The sequence below is a fragment of the Natator depressus genome, chromosome 1, assembly GCF_965152275.1.
Source record: "Natator depressus isolate rNatDep1 chromosome 1, rNatDep2.hap1, whole genome shotgun sequence".
Lineage (NCBI taxonomy): Eukaryota > Metazoa > Chordata > Testudines > Cheloniidae > Natator > Natator depressus.
This window is the reverse complement of record NC_134234.1, coordinates 240,129,534-240,155,490: the sequence shown is the minus strand read 5'-3', so window position 1 is coordinate 240,155,490 and position 25,957 is coordinate 240,129,534. Positions and strand designations below refer to the sequence as shown.

At 43.8% G+C, this 25,957-nt stretch overlaps 1 protein-coding gene across 2 annotated transcripts in view; it reads right to left on the bottom strand.

Annotated features, from left to right (window-relative positions):
• The window catches only part of KDM5A (lysine demethylase 5A), an 86,182-nt gene that overhangs the window by 6,963 nt on the left and 53,262 nt on the right, over nucleotides 1–25,957 (bottom strand). For both annotated transcript variants that reach the window (XM_074939122.1, XM_074939130.1), the window contains 9 exons: nucleotides 17,557–17,912; nucleotides 16,865–17,003; nucleotides 15,693–15,872; nucleotides 15,165–15,320; nucleotides 9,970–10,521; nucleotides 9,088–9,231; nucleotides 4,268–4,427; nucleotides 3,715–3,935; nucleotides 589–999 (listed from right to left, as the gene is read on the bottom strand). In XM_074939122.1, the coding sequence (XP_074795223.1) occupies nucleotides 589–999; nucleotides 3,715–3,935; nucleotides 4,268–4,427; nucleotides 9,088–9,231; nucleotides 9,970–10,521; nucleotides 15,165–15,320; nucleotides 15,693–15,872; nucleotides 16,865–17,003; nucleotides 17,557–17,912 (2,319 nt within the window). The remainder of the gene's footprint in view (nucleotides 1–588; nucleotides 1,000–3,714; nucleotides 3,936–4,267; nucleotides 4,428–9,087; nucleotides 9,232–9,969; nucleotides 10,522–15,164; nucleotides 15,321–15,692; nucleotides 15,873–16,864; nucleotides 17,004–17,556; nucleotides 17,913–25,957) is intronic.

The following is a 25,957-nucleotide window of genomic DNA, read 5'->3' as shown; positions in this document are numbered from 1 at the left end:
AACATAGAACTTTGGGAGCTGCGGGAAGTGGCAGCCAGCACCTCCCTGCGGCCCACGCCGCTCCCCGCAGCTCCCATGGGCTGGGAACAGCAAACCACGGCCACTGGGAGCTGCGGGCGGCCATGCCTGTGGACGGCCAATGCAAACAAACTGTCTCGCGACCCACCAGCAGATTACCCTGATGGGCCGTGTGCATCCCGCGGGCAGCCCACCACTGATATAGAAGGAGGCTTGTGGGTGGCATTACTTTTCCATTCAGATGGAAGAATTACTCCCAGATTCTACCTCACCAACAGCTTGAGACAATAGAGAGACTGTTGGGTTTAGTTCATAGTCACTATGCAGCATGCTGATGCTCAGAATTCAATTGCTCGGGCTTGGAACAGATGGCTGGGCCATATTCTATGAGCTTCTTTGGCCTGACTGCTCAGTATTCTAAAGTCACACCCACCTACCAGCCTTCATACGTGTAGCATATTAACTACATCCCTCACTGCTGCTCAAAGTTTGTTAACCTTAAATAACTCTTAAAGGGGTTTTTCATTACCCTCCCCCAGTTGTTTAAGGCAAAACTAAGCTAGGACTCACCTTATCCTTGCAGGGCCTTTGGCAGTTCTGTGCGGCACACACAGCATTTTCATCATCAGACTCCTCAGCTCCTGACCAATCATATTTAGATGGGATATCCAGCACCTTTTTCTCTCTCTTTTTCTCTGTGCTCTCCTTTGCCAGCTCCACTTTTGCTGCAGCTGCCTTCTCTCGCTTTTTCTTCCGCTCCTCTTCTTTGGCCAGCTTCTTGGCCAGTTTATTCAACTCCTTTGTCTTGTCCAAGGTTAGTTTCAGCTTCTTCTTTTTGGGTTTCTCTAGTTTCTTCAGCTCTTTAGACTTCTGCTTCACTTCTCCAAAGAACTGCTCTACCCTCTCCAGTTTCCGCTTCCGTTTCCGCTCAGAAGAATCTCTCGCTCTCATTTTCAATGGTTTCTCATCCAAGCTGTCATCCTTCGTAAAAAGGAGGAGAGATTAAAAAAAACCACCAAGAGAAATCCACATGCTACATTCCCGTGGTCTGTTGGAAACATCCTCCCACCTTTACCTCCCATTTCCCAGGTTTTGGGGGCAGAAAGGACTCTGCCTGACCACCAGGCAGGATGGCAGAGTGTGAACAAAGGGGACTCCTTCCTAGCTTTCAGCTTGCCAGAGTAAAGTGATGAATGAAATCAGATTCAACTATGTAAGAAGAGAAACGGTTAAGAATCAATGATGGCCTATGGAAAAGTGAAACCATCTAAGAGAAAGGATTCTCCATCATTTGCTATACTACTTCGTTGACTTTTGTAAAAGACATTTGTAGCAAGACAAATCATTTGTTCCTTAAGTGTTGGTCTGTTCTTGCTTATTCCCGATCCTAGGTCGATCTTGCTTGTGATAATTATTTTCACCAAAACTCTTATTACACAATCACATACTGGTTTTTTTCCTCACAACGCCAGCCTCAGTCATTTCAGATGTTAGACAGAGAATGAATCAGGGTTGTGTGAATTGGTCTGAGGTCCACTCCAGAGCCCCTTGCCTCATTCACTCCAGAAGTTGCACAGTGTGCATGAATAAATTATGCATCTTCTAGGAGAGGAAGCAAGCACTTGTGTTTAAACTGAATTGGAACTCAGGATACCTATAGGCTTTCTAAGGGACCTCAGGCAGGTCACTTAATCTTTCCGCCTCTTTTATGCATCTGTAAAATGGGCATAATGATGATTTTTGACTTCATGTAAACATGAAGGATAAAATTATTTAAGGCACATTGATGAGCTCCACAGACAAGTTTATAAAATACAGAATTCCTCATTCACTTCAAGTTTTCAATGGTATGCAATAAATGAGGAATGGGGTTACACACTGAACAATGAGGACAGAAAGAAATATTGACGAGCTGCCTCATTCCCTGAGCACGTCTATCTTGTACGCTGAATAAGGTATGGTTCTTGCAGGAAGACATAGTATGTCATCTAATAAGACTGTAGTGTAATGCCTGCACACAAAAGAGCAGAGTTAAGGTTTTGCACGCAGCCACAAATTTATTACTATTTGTATTGTCATAGCACCCAGGAATCTGTCATGGATGAAGTTCCCATTGAGCTAGGTGCTGTACAAACAGAAAAAGACAGTCCGTGCCCCCCAAGAGCTTCCTTAATCATTTTCTGACTTGAGTGCTCTGCTCTGTAACCTTAATATTCCTTTAATGTGGAATGATTTTGAAAAAGTGGCCTGAGTGCCAGCAAATGGCTGTCACTGCAGCTCCAAGCAAAATAATTTGTTTGGTAGACGCAGACTACAGCTGTCTACAAAGCAGATGAGTTTTAGGTTAACCTTTGGGAAAGCTTGTTTTGGCTAAAACGACTAATTTTAAATGGAAAATCTTAAAATGCTCATTTAGTTTGCATAAGTTCTAGTTTGCGGGGTGGGGGCTTAAATGGAAATTTGTAGTAAATTTGTTTTAGGCTGAATAACTGAATTGGAAGTTTGATAATAAATAAAGAGAATCTTGCCTTTACAAATGATTTGAGGCACGTAGTTAGTCTCTGTCAATGTAACGAGGGTTTTAGCACATGGTTTGACTGCAGATGCAAGGCTCCTGTAGTCGTGCAAAGGAGGTGGTTTATTTTGTGAATGCTTTGGATGTAAATATAGGGCTTGGGTCTAAGGATGTTAACTGTAGTGGCAATGGTTGCCGGTTTTTTTTCCATACCAACCCTTGCCTCTGATCTGAATCAGACCTTTACAATGTTCTAAAGAGACACTGCTGCCACCTGTGGCACTTAGAATGTATTTCAATTTAGAATCAGTTCTAGATCTGCATCCTGTATTCTCTCCCCCCTCGCTTTGAGTACCAAAGCATCTTCTTGAAAGAGAGACCTGTTTTTAGAGTTCACCACTTGCCGTTTTGTATTTCCCACCTTAAGTAACAACTGGTTCTGCAATACATATGCAAATGAGGGCAGGAGTTTAAGTTGCACTGGGTTTTTTTCCCTCATTCCCCCCCCCCCCAAAATTATTAAAATATGGACAAGCACGTGAATATACACAATTTCCTTTCTGACCAGTGAAATATTGCACACCTGTAATAACTGGATACAAAGCTAGACAGTAGGGGTAAGTGTTACTTATTTTGCAATAATTGTCTTCCCACTCTCCTTTCCAACTGGTTCAGATTCTGAACCCTTCATTCATTATGTCTGAATGCTTTGCTCTACAATTTCAACTTTATGGTTTGGTGTATGGAATTTCCTAGTTTTTTGGGCAGGTTTTTTAATAAAAGCAATTCCACTAACTTCTGGACAGCAGTGGAATGTTTTTTACTGTACAGTAAGCACAATCAATGAGGCAGGAGTTCTTGCTATAGCTTATGGAAGATGACACTGTGTCCCTGAAAAGACCTGCTCTCAGATGTCCACCTCAAAGGAATGCTGAGCTGAAAAGAATGATGGAATAACTTACAAGAGCTAATTAATTATTTAGACCAAGTTAAACATAGTGATGAGTGAGGTCTGAGGTTTTTTGGATCAGAGGCTATTTCTTTGCAAAAAGATGCAAGATGCCAAGGGAAAAATCCACTGAAAAATCACCTGAAATTCCATTTAAAAAAAAAACAAAAACAAACTACAACAAGATTGACCCAATTTCATTCTATGCTACACTTTTTCTTCACATCTATACCTCCAAGATGTGAAGGAATCGGTCTTCACAGGGTGGATGCGTGGCCTGTAAAATCCGCCAAATATGTTGGGTCTCATCCAAAGATACCTCCAGTAGATCTCCTATCATCATTAGATCTTCTAGCTGAGATTTGGCACCAGGTGACAGCTCTAGCACCGGAGGTTCCAAACTGCGAGGCACCAAGGGGCTTTTCCGGGGCTGCTTCCTTGGGGTGCTAGGACCTTTCAAACAGAAGGCAAATCACATAGGTCAGACAGGAAGGTGGTCGGAAGCAAGACAATAGCGTATTATTTTTCAGTAACAGTCTGAGGGTGTAGAAGGCTCAAACAGAAACTTTGGGCATTGGCACAACCACTGAGCATGAGCAAATAAGGATTTTGGTATATTTCTACTGTATATTCCCTGACATGCTGACCACTAGTTGCCTTTCCCACATATAAACACAATGGCCTCTGAGCTTACCTGATGTGATTAGCATTATCATTCACTGGCTCGGGTTTCAAATCACCTGCTCAGACCCCTCTCAATGGCTAATGCATAGAAAAGGCAATACCTTGAGGACAGCTTTTGGAAGCAGATGAATATGCATGTTCAGCACAGAATGAGGGAGCTGTCCACATGTGTGTCACCACTTCCTCTGATTTGATGGGTATCTCCTCATCACAGAACAGGTTGGGTTCCAGGCTGCTTGAAGATTTCACACTGGCATTATCCTGAAGTCACATGGCGAGAAAAACACACAGGCTGTTAAAGCTGGAATCTACCTACTTCGGAGCAGATCCTAACAGAATCCTCAAAAGCCCACTGCTTCTAGAACCTGCTCAGAACTTCTCTGCCACAGAAATTGATAGTGCCAGTGTATTGTGCAATTAACGTATCTATTTAAGTAATGAGATGGCAGCAGCTCTAGAGAGAGATCAATGTGTTCTATATACACTGGTTGAGTGCAGTGGAAGAATGAGTGATTTCCCAACTTTTCCCACAGATTAGTCCCCAGGTGTGAACTCCACTGTCAACAGAATGATATACCATGGAGGTCCCTGCTTTTGAGGTCTAGGAACAAGGGGTTTATAGGCATATGTTCATGTACTCTTCACACTTCTGGAAGAATTTCAGATCAGGATGTGTCCCTGGCAAGGACTGTCAAATCTGGCATCTGTCTATGGACAGAGAGAAATTCATTAGAGAATAGGCTCCTAAGGCAAATTTTAAATTGGAAATGCCATGATTTTCTTGTTATGAGGCCCAGGATTTTGAAAAACATTCGGTGGCTAAATTAGGGCCATTACACCTATTGGTGAGGAACCAAGGACTTCTATTTGCCGTTAACACCTTCTGTACAAAGTCAGACTCCAGATTAAATGACAAATTAGTGGACTGTTTTGTTCATCCTTTTAATTGGGGCTCATTAGGCATTCATGAACAGTATATTCATGACTCCACATAATGTGTGAAGAAACCAACATGCAACAGGTGACAGAGAATCAGCTACTATCTACCTACTTAACACTAGTAGTTTGTGCAGTAGCAGCTAAGGGCTTCGGTCTACTAGGCTCTATATACACAAACAAAAATCCATGGTCCCAGCCCCAAAATGCTTACAGTTTAAAAAGAGGATGAGAAAATTAATGGATACAAAGATGTGGGGAGCGCAAGGTAACTATGAGACAATTATGATCAGTGCAATAAGCAGGGGTCACAAAACACCAGCTGCCTGGCTAATATCAACCATTTTATTAGAATCACGGCATAAGTGAATTTTAAGGAGCTATTCAGAGAATAATGTAGCGACTGCAGATTTTTAACAGGGAGTAAATCCCATGCCGTCCTTTATGCAAGGAGATGCTTGTGGGAAAATACAACTAGTGAACAACAAAATCTGGCATCTTTGGCAGAGCAGAGATGTACAGTTCTATATGAGAGAATGGATAAAAGGTACTGCACAGAGAAGCCATGAAGGAATTTAGAAGTGAAGAAAAAATAGGTTTGCGCTTGCGGCGGTGAAAAAGGGGGAACACTGGCAGGAGGATGTAAACAGGAGGGGGTGACATGGTCTAAGAAATAATTTAAGATGATATTTACAATAGCTTTTTTAACAGATTTTAAGGTAGCAGGATGACATTTATTAAGACCAAAGAGGAGAAAGCGGAGACATGATATACTGAGGGTTAGCAGCATGGACACAGGAAAGACCAGATTTTAGAGAGACGTTATGCAGGAATTAGTGGCAAGATTTAGATATGGGTTGGTTGTGAGAGTCTAGAAAGGACAGAATTGAAGAGGACACAGATTATAGTGCTGAGTGACAAAGAACTGTGTTGCCCACAGTGGCTGGGGAAAAAAAGAGGAGATCAAGAGCTCACATATTAGTCTTAAAACTGAGTTTCATTCCATGTAAGCATTTAAGAAGGAGTAAGCTACACAGTAATGCAACCTGCAGAAAACTCTAGAGTTGAAGCAGGAACATCGGAAGAAAAATACAAATAGCCCTAGAGAAGTGAGAAATATGGGAAGAAGAAGTGACCTTCAGCTTGGGGAAAACATTAATATATCTGGATAAAAACTCTGAAACGTTCAATGGGAGAGAGAAAACTGGAAAACTAATGCTCAAAAAGAGGTGACAGTGGAGATTAAATCAAATATGAGTTTGCATTACAGGACAAACAAGTCAAAGCAATTTTGGTTCCATCAAAGCTGAAGGCAAGAGTCCACCTTCATCTACAAATCTGGTGAAACGCATCAGGAATACTGTGTCCTGTCCTGGACACCACCTTATCAAGCTTGCAGGGAGTCCAGAAAAGAATAATTAAGAGCCTCTTATGATTACAGTAATCAAATATTTATGGAGTTAACAACCAAAGATGCAGGGGAAAGTGTAAAACTAGATGTTATGGGATGAACCACAATTGACTGGAAGACTGTAATCAAAGAGAAGTTATCAATATTTGCTGTCAAACTGGGAGGAAGTATCTGGAGGGGTGCTGTAAAGGTCTGTGATGGGTCCAATACCATTCAACATTTCACTAATGACTTAGGATTATGGAGTAAAGAGTATGCCTATAAAATTAAGGATGACCCCAAGGTGGCAGGGGTTTGAAGAACAGGATTAAAGTTCAAAATGACCTTAATAAATTGGAGAATTGGTCTGAAATCAACAAGATGAAATTCAAAAAAGACAATCACCTGGTAAGGAAAAAATCAAATATACAAATACAAAATGTGGAATAACTAGCTAAGCAGCAGTATTGCAGAAAAGGATCTGGAGGTTATAGTGGATCACAAAGTGAATGTAAGTCAATAACGTGATGCATCTTTAAAAAAGCTAATATTATGGGTTTCGTTAACAGGAGCATCATATGTAAGACACAAGAGGTAACTGTCCCACTTCTACTCAGCACTGCTGAGGCCTCAGCTGGAGCACTGTGTCCAGTTCTGGGTGCCACAACTTTCTAACTATTCAGATAGTTATGCACTGGAATAGGTTTCCAAGGGAGGCTGTGGAATCCAATCACTGCAGATTTTTAAGAACAGGGATAGTATAGGTTTCCTTGGACCTCCTTCACTGCAGGGGGTTGCACTAGATGACCTCTGGTCTCCAGCCCTACTCTTCTATGAGTCTATGAGCCTATGAAATGAAGGAGATTTACAGTTGAAAACTCAACCAATTTCATTGTCAAAAAAAGTTTATCTAGCTATGAAATAGTTTCAGTCCCATTGCCTGGGGCATGTAGAACAAAGACTGGTTACAGTACAAGTTAAGCATTTTCAAGGCAATAATCCTGCATTAACCAGGGGAAGTACCAGATTATTTAACAGGCCTTTCCATCTCTCATTTTATGACTCTACAAAGATTTCAGAATTATAGGATCAAATAATAGATTTTGAAACCCCATGACTGTACATTGCATTCCCTAAAATCCAAGCAGCAGCCCTGCAAAAAACTCACAAGCATTTCCATCTTTCCCAGCATGTCCTTTCTTATCACAGCCCAGTAAACCTCCACATCTTTCAGAAAAACCTCATCATTGTGCAAGGAAAAGCTTTGAAATGTTTGGAATTTTTTTTTAAATGATAGTTTAATTAAATGCCAAACTAACTGCAACCCCTAATTTCTAAATTTCCCTCACTGACATCTCACACGGGGTTACAGAAAAATTATGTTGCATTTTTTCTTGACTGCTGCGGGCAGTTATATAGAGAGTAAGTTGTTTAAAAAGTTGAAGAGTCTGACGAGTGCTAAAAGTAATAACTAAAAAAAGTGAGGCAGATCAGAACTGAAAAAAATGAGGTCCCTTCAACAATTATAGAATTTATCTTTAAAACAAAACCCTCAAAATCAAGATAGTTTCATTGCCTTTTAAGGTAATCTCTACAGTATCTAATGTAACCTCAAATTTTCTCAGCATTATGCCTCATGAAGGAAATACAATGCTGCATCACTAAGGTGACCACCTGCACTAAGAGAACACTGTTTCACATTCTTCACTGAAAACAGTGAGCAGCATCTCCAAGAACAGTTTTACTTTTCATTTTAATATAGTCATTTTAATACAGTGAAAACACACTTAACTACCTAAGGCGGTATGACTAATCTCTGCAGTTTTCTCATGAAAATTCTTCTGCAGCAAAACCATTTCTGAAGCCTATGGATAAGTGCAGTTTTAGTTTCTGAATCAGTTCCAGGAGCTTAGTTTACATATAGATCCAGAGCTGTAGTCCGGACCTCCTCCACATGGTGGGAGTGAACAGCTCCACCTCCTCTGCACGCACAAGTGGGGAAGGGAACAGACTGATAGCGAAATGCCAAAGGAGATGGATCACCAGAAAACTTCTTATAGAACGTGGAGTTTTCAAATCCCACTTTCTGCTACACTGTAGCTTGGTGAAGAGCTCCTGTTTTGGGTACTAATTTAATCTGTGACAAGTATACATCATCTGTGAAAAGGTACAAAATCAAAACATGGCCCCCATCCTGATCTGCATAGCATAAAATACAATTCCTCCAGTCTACTTGTGGCTCCAAATCCCTGAGAAGTGCAAGTATCTAGAATTTAGTAGCACTAGAGAAGTGTTGTTTTAAATCTAGTCACACAATACGTTATGGAGTTTTGACTACGAATGTTACGACCAAAAATGTTCAGCACTCCAAATCTATAATGTACAGATGAAACCCATCAAAAACCTCTCCTAACAGGCACACGGCCACACTACGTATCTTATGTCTTACATCTTGTCTACAAATAGAAATCCAAAGTAGATTAAACTAACTTGGAAAAGGTACCCTTATTCCAGAAAGGCAATGTTCACACATGAAGTTATTCCAGAATAACTCCATATACAGAAAAGCCCTTAGCACCCATGCTAGGTTATTACCTTTATATCATAGCCATATGTCTCCCTGATGTCTTCATCAGAATCTGTTTCTTCATCATCATAGTCCATCGTCTGCCGTGGGGATGACGACACACTCCCTATCACACGGTTAAAAGCGGATTGCTGGAAACTAGTCAGATGACCCTAAGTGACAAAAGGAAAATATGAATGAAGCAACAAACAAATGGATACAGTAAGAAGCTGCAGCAAAAATCACTGCTGGGGAGAATGATTATATGAAGGCTAGTTGCCCTCCTTTGGGTTCAGAAATACAGTCTGTACATGCATAGCAGAACCCAGGCAAAAACTGTCAACATATCTTAACGTCTGGGCAAAAACCTGGGATGATGTCAAGGAATAAACCACAGGGGATTAATTTTTTTTATCTTCTCCAATCCTTTTGAGAAATACTGGCTGACAGTCCTACTGACTCCTCATTTTATCCAGAACTGTCAGAACACGGTCAGTGGTAGCACAAGCTTCTTTCTCACCACCGCATCATCTCAGTATGCCCCAGTCTTGATATGGAGGAAACATTTTTAGCAGCTGTACAAAATTTGCAGTCCTCCCTGAAACTGCCAAAAAGGTATCAACTGCTTTATGGACAACTATCTACTGGGAACAGTACTGAGGCCAACAACATTTCTTAAAGGCCACTCAACTTGCCAGATAGTACTGGCATTTAGATGCCTCAAGTGTCTTATAAATACCTAAGCCTACTGATGACTTCTTGTCATTACCTGGGAGCTACATTCAAATCAATGACCTAAATGACTGACGCATCTAATGCTAAACACAACTGCTTCTTTCCCAAAGTGCCCCTAGAAAGACTGACAAATCACAGTGAAGAGGTAAAGAATATGATACCCCTGCACACCCTACCTGTAGATCAGGGTTAGCTGCTGCTTTCTGTAGCTCTGCACTGATTATCTTCTCTGTTTTCTCCCTGGCTGCTTGCTCCACCATGCGCTGGCTGAGAACAGAAAGCTTGGCCAAAGCAGAGGACAGTTCATCAGTGGCCAGAGCCTGCCGTGCTCGGTCCTGCCAGCTCATGGCACGTTCTGTCAGGCACTGCAATGCCTCCCCCTCAGGCAACCGTACAGGTAGCTTCTGCAGGGATACCAGCAGAGACAAGATGGTTTCAAGTCGAGGCCTTCGAGAACGCATGCAGAGTGGACACAAGAATTTGACTTCTTTGGCCTGCCAGCTGGAGCCCTTCTTTTGGGAACTGGTTTTGGGGAGGGGCACACAGCTGCTATGAAACCAGTCCTTGCAGAGCTCACACTGTAGCATGAACCCACTAGCTGTTTTGCGACAGATGCAGAACTTGACTTCCTCTATGTGGTCCACCATGGTCATCTTAGCCAGGTTAGCTGCCCTTAGGGCATGCATGGCTTCGATCTCCTTCTGCTCCCGGTCCTTGAATACAGCCACCTGCACAGCACAGAGAGTGATAGCCAATAACCCTTCACAGCAAATTGACACAAGGTTTTGCTACCAGAGTAAACAACACTGAAAGGCAAGGACATATCAAGAATCTCCTAAGCACAGTGACTCAAAAACCAGAAGAAAATGCAATTCTAATTACAATTTCCTCCCCAGAACCCTACTATTCCCTGACTTTCTGACATATGATCAGCACCTAACATTTATACAGTACCTGTCTTCCCAAAAGCTTCCAAAGCACTCTGCAAACTTAAACAGAGACCCATGCTGTACCAGGCAACACTTTCCACTGAAATGCAGCCACCTCTCAAGTGAAGCACTGGCCTAAGAACTACTGCAATGCCGCATTTTCCAATTTAAATTGCAGGGGGAAATTAGAGGACAAAATGCACTTAAACTGGAATTTGGATTTTCCCCTCAAAAAACATTTTGCTTCAGAAGTGCTGCAGTTCTGCCTTTTGCCCACCAGAGCCTGCTGTGGCTCCAGAACAGCCAGCTGCACTAATACCACCGTTCTAGCACCACAGTGGCCTCTGGTGTTCAAAAGGCAGAACTGCAGCATCTCTTAGGCAAAATGAAAAGGAGTACTTGTGGCACCTTAGAGACTAACCAATTTATTTGAGCATGAGCTTTCGTGAGCTACAGCTCACTTCATCGATGAAGTGAGCTGTAGCTCACGAAAGCTTATGCTCAAATAAATTGGTTAGTCTCTAAGGTGCCACAAGTACTCCTTTGCAAATACAGACTAACACGGCTGTTACTCTGAAACCTGTCTTAGGCAAAATGTATTTTATGCAGGAAAATACAAAATTCTATGCCCAGTGCTGCAGAATTCCCCCAGGAGTAGAATTCATCACAGCATCCTGCCTGCGGAGCCAGGTAAGGACAAAGTGGGGAACACAGGGCTGCTAGGGGGTCTCAGACTAGGGTTCAGAATGGCATGGGGGGGGACAGACTGGAGCATGGGCTCAGGAGCTAGTGAGGTGACAGCGTTAAGCCTGGGAGGGTGGCTGCAGAGACCCATGGGGATGAGGGGTGTGGGGACAGGGGCAGATGTGCCTGACTGAATGGGAGAGGCTTGGGGTCAGCCAGGGTCTGAATGCGGGAAGCTTCTCAACACCCATAGAATCCCCCCCCCCCCATCCCCGCAAAGAAAAACCTCCCACCTACACCCAACAGGTTCACTCCTAGGGTCCTTCCCTCTCCCTCAGCTCCTTTGTTACTGCTGACTCCCTGAAGCCTTTGCACTGCTTCTGACAGGTGCAGGAAACAGTTCTGTCTGGTAATTTAAATGAATTACACAAAGTTCTGTATTAATATGCCTCATAAGGAATCTATTTGTCAAAAAAAATTAGCAGAATCTTTTTTGGTATTTTTGGTCTGTACTGTTACAGACATACACACTGACAGATATTTTGAAATAAGCTACCAAAATAATTGTAACTGGCATGATTATATTGTGTTATTTTAACAAATAAAATATACAGAATTTTGAAATATTGTGTGCAGAACTTTAATTTTTTGGTGCAGAATTCTGCCAGGAGTATTCCATGTGAAAGACAATGGGCTCTTTAATGACCACAAGGAGACAGGGGCTTGGATCTAAGACAAGTCACCAACAGCACAGTGCCCCACCTCACCCTCCCTATGCAATATAATTAGGCGTAGGTTTAAAACCAATTCAGAGAGAAGATTGCAGAGTAGCAGCCGTGTTAGTCTGTATTCGCAAAAAGAAAAGGAGTACTTGTGGCACCTTAGAGACTAACCAATTTATTTGAGCATAAGCTTTCGTGAGCTACAGCTCACTTCATCGGATGCATTCAGTGGAAAATACAGTGAGGAGATTTATATACACAAAGAACATGAAAAAATGGGTGTTTATCATGCACACTGTAAGGAGAGTGATCACTTAAGATGAACTATTACCAGCAGGGGGGTGGAGGGGGACCCTTTGTAGTGGTAATCAAGGTGGGCCATTTCCAGCAGTTAACAAGGTCTGAGGAACAGTGTGTGTGGTGGTGGTGGTGGGGGAATAAACAAGGGGAAATCGTTTTACTTTGTGTAATGACAGCCCCCCAACCTGAAGAAGAGTACCCAGAAGTCACCTACTACAGGACAGGCCCAACAAAGAAAATAACAGAACGCCACTAGCTGTCACCTTCAGGCCCCAACTAAAACTTCTCCAATGCATCATCAAGGATCTACAACCTATCCTGAAGGATGACTCAACACTCTCACAAATCTTGGGAGACAGGCCAGTCCTTGCCTACAGACAGCCCCCCAACCTGAAGCAAATACTCACCAGCAACCACACACCACACAACAAAACCACTAACCCAGGAATCTATCCTCGCAACAAAGCCCGCTGCCAACTGTGTCCACATATCTATTCAGGGGACACCACCATAGGGCCTAATCACATCAGCCACACTATCAGAGGCTCGTTCACCTGCACATCTACCAATGTGATATATGCCATCATGTGCCAGCAATGCCCCTCTGCCATGTACATTGGTCAAACCGGACAGTCTCTACGTAAAAGAATAAATGGACACAAATCAGATGTCAAGAATTATCTCTCTGGTCACTAGATTTCTGACCTAAAGGTGGCAATTCTTCAACAAAAAGACTTCAGAAACAGACTCCAACAAGAGACTGCCGAATTGGTATTAATTTGCAAATTGAATACAATTAACTTAGGCTTGAATAGCGAGTGGGAGTGGTTGAGTCATTACACAAAGTAAAACTATTTCCCCTTGTTTATTCCCCCCCCCCCCCCCCACTGTTCCTCAGACGTTCTTGTTAACTGCTGGAAATGGCCCACCTTGATCATCACTACTAAGGGTTTTCTCCCCCCTCGCCCCCCCACTCTCCTGCTGGTAATAGCTCATCTTAAGTGATCACTCTCCTTACAGTGTGCATGATAAACACCCATTTTTTCATGTTCTGTGTGTATATAAATCTCCTCATTGTATTTTCCACTGAATACATCTGATGAAGTGAGCTGTAGCTCACGAAAGCTTATGCTCAAATGAATTGGTTAGTCTCTAAGATGCCACAAGTACTCCTTTTCTTTCAGAGAGAAGAGCATCACCTACTGAAATCACCACCATCCTTCCCTATAGCACCAGGGTGTTCCTTAGTGTCTCCCATTTAAGTAAAGACATGGTCTAACCATGCTGAACTTGAGATTTGATGGATGATCACAAAGGCTGCGGGTGTGTCACAGAGCCACAGATTCTGTGACCTCCGTGACTTCCGCAGCGAGCAGGTGCGACTGACCCGAGGGCCGCCAGAGCAGCCCCGGGGCCAGCTACAACAGCCCCGCCCCCGGCAGCAGTGGCAGCCCCGGGCCACTCCACCCCCTCCACCCCCCCCGGGAGCACCAGTGGGCGCCCCAGAGCCCTCCCTCCAGAGCAGCAGCTGCACCCCTAGAACACTCAAGATTTAGTCTGGGGAATATAGTACAAGTCATGGACAGGTCACATGGCTGTGAATTTTTGTTTCTTGCCCATGACCTGTCAATGACTTTCACTAAAATTACCCATGATTAAATCTTAGCCTTAATGATCACGCATACGAAGTGGCATAACTGCAGGCTCTCAGCCTGTGCCAATTTTCCTCACTCCTTTAGGAAGGAAATCTAGATGATGTTTATTGGGCCCTCACTTTAATTTCCGGTATCATCCACTCACTATGGAGTTGTCTTGCATAACATTTTTCTCAACTGAAAAAAAACCAAACCAAAAAAATACCCCACCAACTCTCCTCTCCCCTCCCCACTCCCTCCCAAAGAAGACTAGTACCAGGCAACAAGTGATTCAACCCTATTTTTGAAGTTTGTGTGGGAGGAGAATGGAATAGCTTCATACATACGTAAGAGGGTTTTTAGAACATAACGCCTGCCATCTGCATTAAAGATCTGAGAGAAACCATAACGGTCTCCTTATATCAATAATGTGACGACCTCATCTACTTGTAAGTGACTATACAGCCCTTAGTGAGGAAAATTCTGCACACCCCTACCAAATGGGGGGAAAAAAACTTCTCAAATACTTCATCTACTTGCACCAACATTTTGCTTTAAACAGGTCTGCTTCTTTAACTGTAGTTTCTGAAGGCGACATTGTTTGGGTAGAACTTAGTTCAGTTTGGCGCATGGCAGGGTCAAATCAAATGACGTCTTTTTCACGTTGCTTTTTGTGGGCGGTGGCAGCTCATTCTTTTCAGGTATTTCAAAAAGGTTTCAGTTTATGTATATAAAGGTGAATGGAACCCCACCATTCAACATAAATGGTGAATTTATTAACCCTTGTTCAATTGAAGCTTTTCTTAGCAAACCCCCATTCTACCCCAACGTATTTTCTCTGAATTGTAATTCCCTCTCCTCCCACTGTCCAAATGTGTTTAAAACATCCCTAAAACACATGAACTGCTTTTATCAGGCCTAGTACTGAGATATTCATTTTAGTGGGATTCATTTAATGGTCCTCAAGATTTCCACAAGGACAAGAACACTTAGCAGGCTGGACTTTAAATTCAAGTGAGCTAGTAGTGGTTAAAATACAGACAGGATCTCTCAAAAGCCCCCAAGCTGCAGAAGACACCAGCCCTTTTACACAGCTCCTTACCACAGATGCAGTGTCCCTGGCTTCCTCCAGACCATCCTCCAGTTCACTCAGGGATTCCAGATCAAGGTCTTTGTCCTTCTCCATTAACTCCTTCACCCTCTTCCGTCTATTCTTACTACTTCCATAAATCCCAATATCATTCCGGGGGCTCAGAACCTGTAAACACAAAGGAAGCAATGTAAAACCCAAGGACACTAGTCAGATGAACCGATAGAAGGCACTGGAGCACAGATGAGAACAATATACTATGGAATGATTATACATCATAGAATAAACTCTTTCCTTCTTGCCACAAAGCACAAGTTCTACTCCACCTCCTTAACAGTAATAGCAGAAACCCTCAGTACACAAACTCACCCAAAGGAGACTGTACGTGACCATGTCCCTCCTTCATGTGGATCTGAAATTTCTGTTTCACCCTACCATCATATGGAAGGGTAACCTATAACTCATATGCTCACTTCCAAGATTGCAGAGGGACATCAAAGCCAATTTCCTGGCTCTGATATATAACTGACTGTTGCTCACCTGTAACAGGGTGTAGCTTGAGTTCTTCTTCAAGAAAGTCCTTGCTGTGCGTTCCCTCCAGGCACGGGCTGCTGCTACCTGTGACTCCACCTGTGGCAAGGCATCAAGACGTACGGGTATCGGACGGCCTTTTGCAGACAAGCTCTCCAGCTGCTCCAGATAGGCGTAGTTGCTACAGTTCTGGGGTAGAACACAATACTCTGAACCACAGAACTCCAGCACTAAACTTAGTCGACCAAACTTTGCCCTGAAACCCACCCCACATCTGATTAATATTTTGATAGCTATTCCTGTGTAATATAAACTTCCCATTTAATGGATAATCTCTGATGGAACTGGCTGGCTCAGGGAACTAGTAATCAGATACCATTTCATCTCAGTTGCTTGTTCAAAGCCAACCAGGTTAATAGTAACCCAAAGTTACTAGCTGATCGTTGCTCAGGAGCCCATGTGAAATGAGTTGATAGTTCTCAGTCTACCTCCCAGTAAACATGTGACTGCATCAAAAACACAGCACCACGACCAATGGCAGTCTCAGCCCAGAGGTCAAGAACTGCATGGACCATGGAGACAACTCCCTTCTCTTCCCTAAAGGTGACCCCTCTTAGCCAAGGCTGAGGCACATAGGTAGGGTAGTGCCAAAGGGACACTTGGACTACTGTTGCTCATGTTGTACCTATTCTGTAGACAGAAGACTTCAGTCTCCAGGGCTGTCAAATCTGGCACCTTATGAAAGCACTAAATACATGTGGAATAATCAAAATTTTAAAAAAATCCTTTGCACAGTCAGCTCAATGACTTGGACACCAGGACATACTGAGTCTTGCATCACAGCTATACCATCTCCTGTGGCAATTTGTAGACCAAACAATATTAAAACCAAATAAGGGCCTTTTACAGAGATGCATTTGGGGCAATGGAGAAAACTGATGGCCTTTGTGATTCATAGTGGGATGCCTATAGGAAAGGGGAAAAGAAAGGAACAGGTTTCCCATGCGGGAACAGATGGCAGCCCAGAACGAAGAGCAAAGAGTTAAAACATGGAAAGAACAAGGTAAGCAAGTTTAAAAGTTCAAATAAGCTTCCCTTCCTCTCTGACCTCCTTCAAGGACAGAGCTGTTAAGAGAAAGGAGCACAGTCCAACAGATTCCACTGCCTGCTATTAGCCCTACCTGAATGGCCTCCACTTTGGCTGTCCAGTCTCTAGCTCGTTGCAGGGCTTCTCTCAGTGCCAATACATTGGGCAGGTAAGCTGGGATGTTCTTTGCTTCATTCACAATGCTTTCCAGGGCCATCATACTTTGTCGTGGTCTAGCATAAGGAAAAACCTGATTCCAGCCTTATATCTCAACAAAGTGTCAGTGAAGTGAGGTCAGGTGGCAGGGCTGCTGTATCACTACACTAGTGCAAGGTACCACAGCGCTGGTCTTGGAGGGGGCTGTTCACTACTAAATGCCAGCAGAGATGAGAAAGTTGATGGCCTATTCACCACTAAGGTCAGAGAACACTGCATCAGCAACTGACCTCAAATTCAATCTTATGACCTTGACAGGAAGCTGGTGGTGGTGACAATCTCACGACCGTAAAGAAACGGCAGCAAAGTCATTCTGGGAATGCTTAGGTCTCCTCCCTGGGCCACTGCCAACCCCAAGAGGACATCATCTCTACTACAACAGTTCACTACCTTCAGTTTAAAAACTTAGTGAGACAGACAGTATCAAACAGTGAAGAAACTGGCTAGATTTTCACAGCCCCGCTCATCACTACGTTCCTGAGACAGACAGGATATTCACTTAAGGGGACATTATCCTTCGAACTAAAGAGGACTTTTATCACACAGTATAGCTACCAAGGGAATGCTCACCTTGCCTGCAGGCAGACCTTGGCCTTCTCTTCCCATCTCTCGGACACCGTAAGCAGCTCCTGCAGCTCAGCCATGGCCTTTTCTACAGCATGATGCGGTGCCAGCCCCACACCTGAGTCAATCAGCTTCTTCATCACATCCAGAGTGACCCTCTGAGGGTCCGAGAGAGTCAACCTCACCTCATCCAGCCAACGTGCCTGCTGCAGCTCTTGCTTCAGCCGGGGCAGTTCCGGAAGTTCCACATAGAGGCCAGAGCCCATGTCTATCAACATTTGCAGCTTGGAAGAGTCTGGGATCTCATCCATCATGGCTTCTTGAGCACGCTCGTGAAACTCCTCCACATCATCCAAAAGGTTCTGAAACAGATGTACAGCAAGCATAGGCAGCCATTCAGCTACAAATATGCACAGTAGAATCAAAGCAAGAGCTGTCTAGCTGGTCAACCAGCTGTGTCAACTTAAAATGACCAGTCACGTAAAGGTTCAGAGCTATCTGGACTATTAAACCATCAACACTCATAGCTACAGGCAACAGATTATCTAAACTAAACACATACCAGTGTTTGCTAACCAACTCAGGATGGTAGAAAAAAGCATAATAAGAACCAATAGCTGGAAGCTGAAGTCAGACAAAATCAAATTAGGAAGTTAGAAATCAGGCACATATTTTTAACAATGAGGATGATTTACCATTGTAACAAAATAGCAAGGGAAGTGGTGGATTCTCTATCTCTTGGACTCTTTATATTAAGACTGGATGCCTTTAAGGAAGATATGCTTTAGCCAAACACTAGCACAAGTTATTGGCTTCAGCACAGGAGAGACTGGGTGAAATGTAAGGGCTGGTGATACGCAGGAGGTCTGACTTGATGATCTAATAGTCTCCTCCAGCCTTAAATTATGAATCTAGTGGAAAATGGGGGGGGGGGGAGAACAGGTTTGTTTATTTTGCAAATCCATTAATGGCGGAATTGCGTGGATGGGTGACCACTGTCCCTTTCATCCAATACATAAAAATGAGTAACATTAGTGCCCATGTCCAGCACCTACTTAAGGGGAACACCTGCAGTTGCAAATAATCTCATTGTTTCAGAGCCCTCTAATCTTCAGAGAGCCAACAAGCTTCTGCTATGTGACACCCCAAATTTGCAAGTTAATGACTTTACATCATGTGCTTTATTGAATGGGACACTTAGGCCTGGCCTATATACAGTTTTTGTACGGTTACAACTATTTTGATGAAAAATTAACCCTCTAACTGAGATAGCTACACCGGAACAACCCTGAAGGTGGACATAGTTATGCATGCTTATTTTGGTATAGCTTACTCCTCTACTCATACAGATGGAAGCTCTACCAGTCAAGCCCATTTATACTGGTATAACTATCTATTCTAGGGAAGTTCACAGATTCATAAAGTCCATGGCCAGAAGGACCATTGTGATCATCTAGTCTGACTCCTGTATAACACAGGCCATGATATTTCCCCAAAACATTTCATAGAGCATCTATCTTTTAGAAAACATCCAATCTTGATTTAAAATTTGCCAGTAATGGGAGAATCCACAACAATTCCCAGTAAACTGTTCCAATGGTTAATTACCCTCATTGTTAAAAAATTATGGCAATCTGGCAAGGCTTTTTCTCAATGAAACTGTCATAGATGCAATCAAATACCTAGATATAAAAGTACCAAGAAATATTAAGAACTAGTAAAGGTACATTTAAATCCTGTACTCTCTCAAGTACCTAATGATACAAATCGGTGGCATCCTCTTTCCCTGAGCCTGTGAAGAAGGGTACATACAATAAAAAATAAGATTCTGCCAAGGCTTCCCTGTATTCTAAGTGGCCCACTTATTTATACTCCCCTCCCCCCCCCCATCTTATTTTAGAGAAGTTAACAACAACATTATTAGAGCCTTTCTGTGGGGTCCTGGTCAATGCCCGCTACTAACACTTAAATTCCAACTCCCTATAGCTAAGCGGATAGGGGGGATTGGGTTCCCAGACACCCCAAATTATTACTATGCTTTTATCGTGTTACAGGTGTAAACTAGTTCCAAAATGCAGACATACTTATACCCACATGGGTGGGTACCAATGCATCCAATTCCCCTTGCAAGTCTGCTGGGTTCCTCTTTTCATCTGATGGAGAAAAACAAGGTGCCTAAAGTAGCAACCATGAGAAGTCTGGGCTATCCTAACTAAGTAGTACCAATTTCATCCTCACCGTCATACAAAGGCATATATCTAGGGTAACCCAGACTTGCAAATTTGGGGAAAAAACTATAATTTGGAAGAACTAGCTGAGCAAGAGAATTATATGCATTTCCCAGTTCCTCAAGGATGAGGGCTCTCTCTCTTTTCTAACACTAAAACTACTATCTCATTTGCCACCTTCAGCGGAGTGGCAGTACTTACAACACTTACTAATGTATCAATTTGGTCTGGATGTCCTAAGACTGCCAGAGGCCCCAGAACTACTGGGAACAGCTTCATAAACTTCCAGGCCCACGTCCACAATGCATGCTTTACTAACAAAGAGGAACTCTATTGGTCTGGAGTTTTGTGAAAGCATTGCAAGGGAAGTTATCACAGCCATTAAAAGAACCCCAATGGCAGAGCATGTCACGGAGTGTTAAAAATGCTCCTGTGGATCTCAGGCTCTGATTGATATAGCAAAAGATTCTATTCCAAATCTACGGGGTGCCACAAAGATTGTGCAAGATGGGGGCCTTGTCCTTGGATATTTGTTGGTGCTTTAATAAAGAAAAAGGAACTCTGACGCATGTGTTGTGAGACTGTCCAACAGTAAGCTGCAGAAAGAGGGGGACACAAGAGTGAAAACAGGGCTCTGCTTCAGCAACCTAGCCTCAGCTGAAAATTATATCCTAGGTAATTGTACCTAGTATGCTGGGTTTAACTCCACCACACAGACATTGACTCAAGGGCAACAATCATTATCATGTGCGTGATTTTACAAAAATAGAGGAGTAGGCTTCTGCCCAGAACAGAGGAGTGGTATTTGAACCTGTCTGAATTAGCAGCAAAAGAAATAGCTTATCAACGTGGAAAATGATTATTTGAATTCAAAGAAATCTGGACCTCGTTTCTTGATGCATTTGGATAAAGAATGCTCTGAGCACTCAACTAATGCCAGACTTCCATTCCACAGGAACCCTTGACGTTCTCTTTGTTAAGCTATAATAGATTGAGCTCCTTGAGTCTAATCACGATAAGGCAGGTTTTCTAATCCTTTAGTCATTTGTGTGTCTCTTCTTTGAGCCTGCTCCCATTTTTCAACCGTCTTCTTCCATTGTCAACACCAGAAGTGGACACAGTATTCCAGCAGTGCCATAGAGAGGTAAAATAGGTAAAATAAAAAGAGGTAAAATAGAGAGGTAAAGTAGCCCCTCTACTCCTACTCAAGATTCCCCAGTTTTTGCACCCCAGGATCACGTTAGCCCTTTTGCCCACCTCATCATACTGGAAGCTCCTGATCAAAATCAGAGTCACTGTTTCCCAGGATAGAGTCCCTCCTCCTGTACATAGGGCCTACATTCTTTGCTGCTACATGTACACGTTTACATTTAACCATATTAAAAAACACAATTAGCTTGTGTCCTGTCTACCAAGCCATCCAGATTGCTCTATCAGTGACCTGTAATCTTCATTATTTACCACTCACCAAATTTTTGCATCATCTGTAAACTTTATCAGTAATGATGTTGTGGTTTCTTCCAGATAATTAATACAAATATTAGACTAGGCCCAAGAACAGATTCCTGCAACCTCACTAAAAACACCCATTCAACGATTGCCCTTTACAATTACTTTTTGAGATTTATCAGTTAGCTATCTTTTAATCTATTTCATGTGTGTTAATTTTATGTAGTTCTGGGGTTGCTTTTTTTTTTTTTTTTTAATCAAAGCATCATGTGATACCAAGTCCAATGCCTTACAGAAATATAAACCTATTACATCAACACTTATTTTTATCAAACTTGTAATCTTATCAAAAAAAGTATCAAGTTAGTCTGAAAGAATCTATTTTCTGTAAGTCCATGTTGATTGGCACTAATTACATTACTCTGCTTTAATTCTTTATTAATAGAGTCCCATATTAGCTGCTTCATTATCTTTCCCTGGATAAATGTCAGACTGACAAGCCTAAAATTATCCAGATCATCCCATTTACCCTTTTCAATATTTTAAATATTTAAAAATTACCCTTTTTAAAGTGGTACAATTTGCGTATGTAGACAAGGCCTTCGCATTGTCAGATGCACTTACAAATGAGCAGGACACATATTAGCAGATTGTTCATTTGAGGTACAGTTTCTAGTGTGTGTCAGGCAAAACTGCATTTAAAACAACGCAGATAATCTGGTAAGGTGGGGGAAAACAGTTACTACCTTTTGTAACTCTTGTTCTTCGAGAGGTGTTGCTCATGTCCATTCCATTCTAGGTGAGCACATGCCCATGTGCATGGTCAAATTTTTTTGCCTTAGCAGTATCTGTAGGGCCAGCTGTGGCACCCCTGAGTGCCGCACCCATGTGTTGGTATATCAGGCGCCACTAGCCCTACGCCCTCTCAGTTCCTTCTTGCTGACAATTCCAACAGAGGGGCAGGAAGGCAGATAATGGAATGGACATGAGCAACACATCTTGAAGAACAGTTACGAAAAGGTAGGTAACCGTTTTTTCTTCTTCGAGTGCTTGCTCACGTTGATTCCATTCTAGGTGACCACAAGCAGTGTCCATGAAGGTAGGCTCGGAGTTCACAGTCTTGCAGCTTGCAGCACTGATCTGCCAAAGCCAGCGTCATCTCGAGCTTGCTAGTAAGTGCATCATGAGAGACTAACATGTGGATAGACGACCAGGTAGCAGCTCTACAGATCTCTTGGATTGGTACCTGTGCCAGGAAGGCCACTGACGATGCTTGTGCCCTATCCGAGTGTGCCATCACGACTGCCGGCAGAGGCACCTTTCACAACTCATCACACTGGTGAATGCAGGCCTTAATCCAGGACGAAATCCTCTGAGTAGACACTGGGCGACCTTTCCTTCTGCCTGCCACTGCAACTAACAGCCCCCATGAGTCTCAACAGCACAAGATTCAGGTCCCAGGGAGGGATGGGATCCCAGACATGTAATAGTGATGCTCCAGGCCTTTCAAAAAACAGGCCGTCATGTTGTGAGGCCTGGTCTACACTACAAGTTTATGTTGGATTTAGCAGCATTAAATCTGAATTAACCCTGCACCCATCCACACAACGAAACCATTTTTTTGACATAAAGGGCTCTTAAAACAGATTTCTGTACTCCTCCCCAATGAGGGGATTAGCGCTGAAAGAGACATCACCGTTTCAAATTAGGGTTAGTGTGGACGCAATTCGAAGGTATTGGCCTCCGGGAGCTATCCCACAGTACACCATTGTGACCACTCTGGACATCACTCTGAACTCTGATGCACTGGCCAGGTGTACAGGAAAAGCCCCAGGAACTTTTGAATCTCATTTTCTGTTTGGCCAGGCGAGCTCATCAGCACAGGTGACCAGGCAGTCCCAGAATCGAAAACGAGCTCCAGCATGGACCAAACGGGAGGTACTGGATCTGATCGCTCTACGGGGAGAGGAATCCGTGCTATCAGAACTACGTTCCAAAAGACGAAATGCCAAAACATTTCAAGAAATCTCAGAGGCCATGAGGGACCGAGGCTATATCAGGGACGCAACACAGTGCCACGTGAAACTTAAGGAGCTCAGACAAGCGTACCAAAAAACCAAAGAATCAAAACAGACACTCCGGGACAGAGCCCCAGACATGCCGCTTCTACGCTGAGCTGCATGCAATTCTAGGGGGGGCCGCCACCACTATCCCACCCCTGTCTGTGGACTCCGAGAATGGGATACTCTCTTCCATGGCTGAGGATTTTGCAGATGGGGAAGATGAGGACGACGACGAGCTTGGGGAGAGCACACAGCACACCGTTCTCCCCGACAGCCAGGATCTTTTTATCACCCTGACTGAAATACCCTCTCAACCCAACGACGCCAGAGAAGGGACCTCTGGTGAGTGTACCTTTTTAAATATAATACATGTTATAAAAGCAAGCGTTTTTTAATGATTAAGTAGCCCTGAGGACTTGGGATGCATTCGTGGCCAGTACTGCTACTGGAAAAGTCTGTTAACGTGTCTGGGGATGGAGCGGAAATCTTCCAGGGATATCTCCATGAAGCTCTCCTGGAGGTACTCTAAAAGCCTTTGCAGAAGGTTTCTGGGGAAAGCAGCCTTATTCCGTCCTCCATGATAGGACATTTTACCACGCCATGCTAGTAGCAAGTAATCTGGTACGATTGCATGACAAAGCCTGGCAGCGTATGGTCCCAATGTTTGCTGGCATTCAAGCAACATCCGTTTTTTATCTCTGTGTTATCCTCAGGAGAGTGATATCGTTCATGGTAACCTGGTTGAAATAGGGGAATTTGATTAAGGGGACATTCAGAGGTGGCTGTTCCTACTGGGCTGTTTGCCTGTAGCAGTTAGCCACGTGGGGGGTGGGGCGCACTGGTGCTGAGCTGTTCGCGTTTGGCTAGCAGGGATCTTCCCTGATACCAGCCAGGCGGTGGGGGGAGGGGAAAAGCGATCATCCCAGAGAACTGGATGGAGGGAGCGGGTTAGTTTGGTTTCTGCTGCTGCATATTAACAGGAAAAGTGCAGCAGTAAATGGCCAACTCAACGGGCTTTGCTTGGTATGGGAAAAGAGGGGGTTGCTATTATGAAGATTGCAGAAGCCAAAAGACTATGGCTTACCATGGCCACCTGCAAGCCGAATTCTGTTGCCCGGCCCTGCATGTGTGATCTCTAACACCAAAGCCGCAGACACTCAATATAAGACGCAAAATGCAACCTTGTACCAAAATCACATGTGCTATGTAATGTGAATAGTGTTGCTCACCGAGAAAGAGTACAGCCATTGTTCTGTAAAATATATCTTTTTAAATACTTCATTCCCTTTTTCTCCTCCAGCAGCTGCAAATGTTTCAAACCTCCCTCCTCCATCCCAGAGGCTCTCTCAGATAAGGCGACGAAAAAAAACGCACGCGCGATGACATGTTCTCTGAGCTCATGCAGTCGTCCGGTACTGACAGAGCTGTGTGGAGGGACACAATACCAGAGTACAGGACGGTGGCCGATGAATGGGAGGAGAGGTGGCGGCAGGAAGATCAGAGGAGGCAACGCTGGGGCTACTGTGGGATCAAACGGACATGCTCCAGCATCTGGTGGAGGTTCATGAACGACACCAGGATCACAGACCACCGCTGCAGCCCCTGCTTAACCGCCTTCCCTCCTCCCCAAGTTCCATAGCCTCCTCACCCAGACGCCCAAGAACGCGGGGTGGGGGAGGCTCCGGGCACCCAACCACTCCACCCCAGTGGACAGCCCAAGCAACAGAAGGCTGGCATTCAACAAGTGGCCTTTTCCTTCCCTCCCACCCTCCTCCCAACACCCTATCCAGGCTACCTTGTGAGTTATCTCCCTTTTTTTTTTTTTTTTTTTATAATCAATTAATAAAGAAGACATGTTTTTTAAATGATAGTGACTATTTGCTTTGCAAGCAAGCTGTGATCGAAGCCGGGGGGGGGGGGGGGGAGGGGGGGCTTACAGGGAATTAGAGTCAACCAAGGGGCGGGTTTTCATTAAGGAGAAACAAACAGAAGTGTCACACATTACCCTGGCCAGTCATGAAACTGGTTTTCAAAGCTTCTCTGATGCGCACTGCTTCCTGCTGTGCTCTTCTAACCGCCCTGGTGTCTGGCTGCGCGTATTCAGCAGCCAGGCGATTTGCCTCAACCTCCCACCCCACCATAAACATCTCCCCCTTACTCTCACAGAGATTGTGGAGCACACAACAAACGGCAATAACAATAGGAATATTGGTTTCGCTGAGGTCTGACAGAGTCAGTAAACTGTCCCTGCGACCCTTTAAACGTCCAAATGCACACTCCACCACCAGTCTGCACTTGCTCAGCCTATAGTTGAACAGCTCCTGACTACTGTCCAGGGTGCCTGTGTATGGCTTCATGAGCCATGGCATTAAGGGGTAGGCTGCGTCCCCGAGGATAACTATTGGCATTTCAACATCCCCAACAGTTATTTTCTGGTCTGGGAAGTAAATCCCTTCCTGCAGCCGTTTAAACAGACCAGAGTTCCTGAAGACGCGAGCGTCATGAACCTTTCCTGGCCATCCCACATTGATGTTGGTGAAATGTCCCTTGTGATCCACCAGGGCTTGCAGCACCACTGAAAAGTACCCTTGCGGTTTACGTACTGGCTGCCCTGGTGGTCCGGTCCTAAGATAGGGATATGCGTTCCATCTATGGCCCCACCACAGT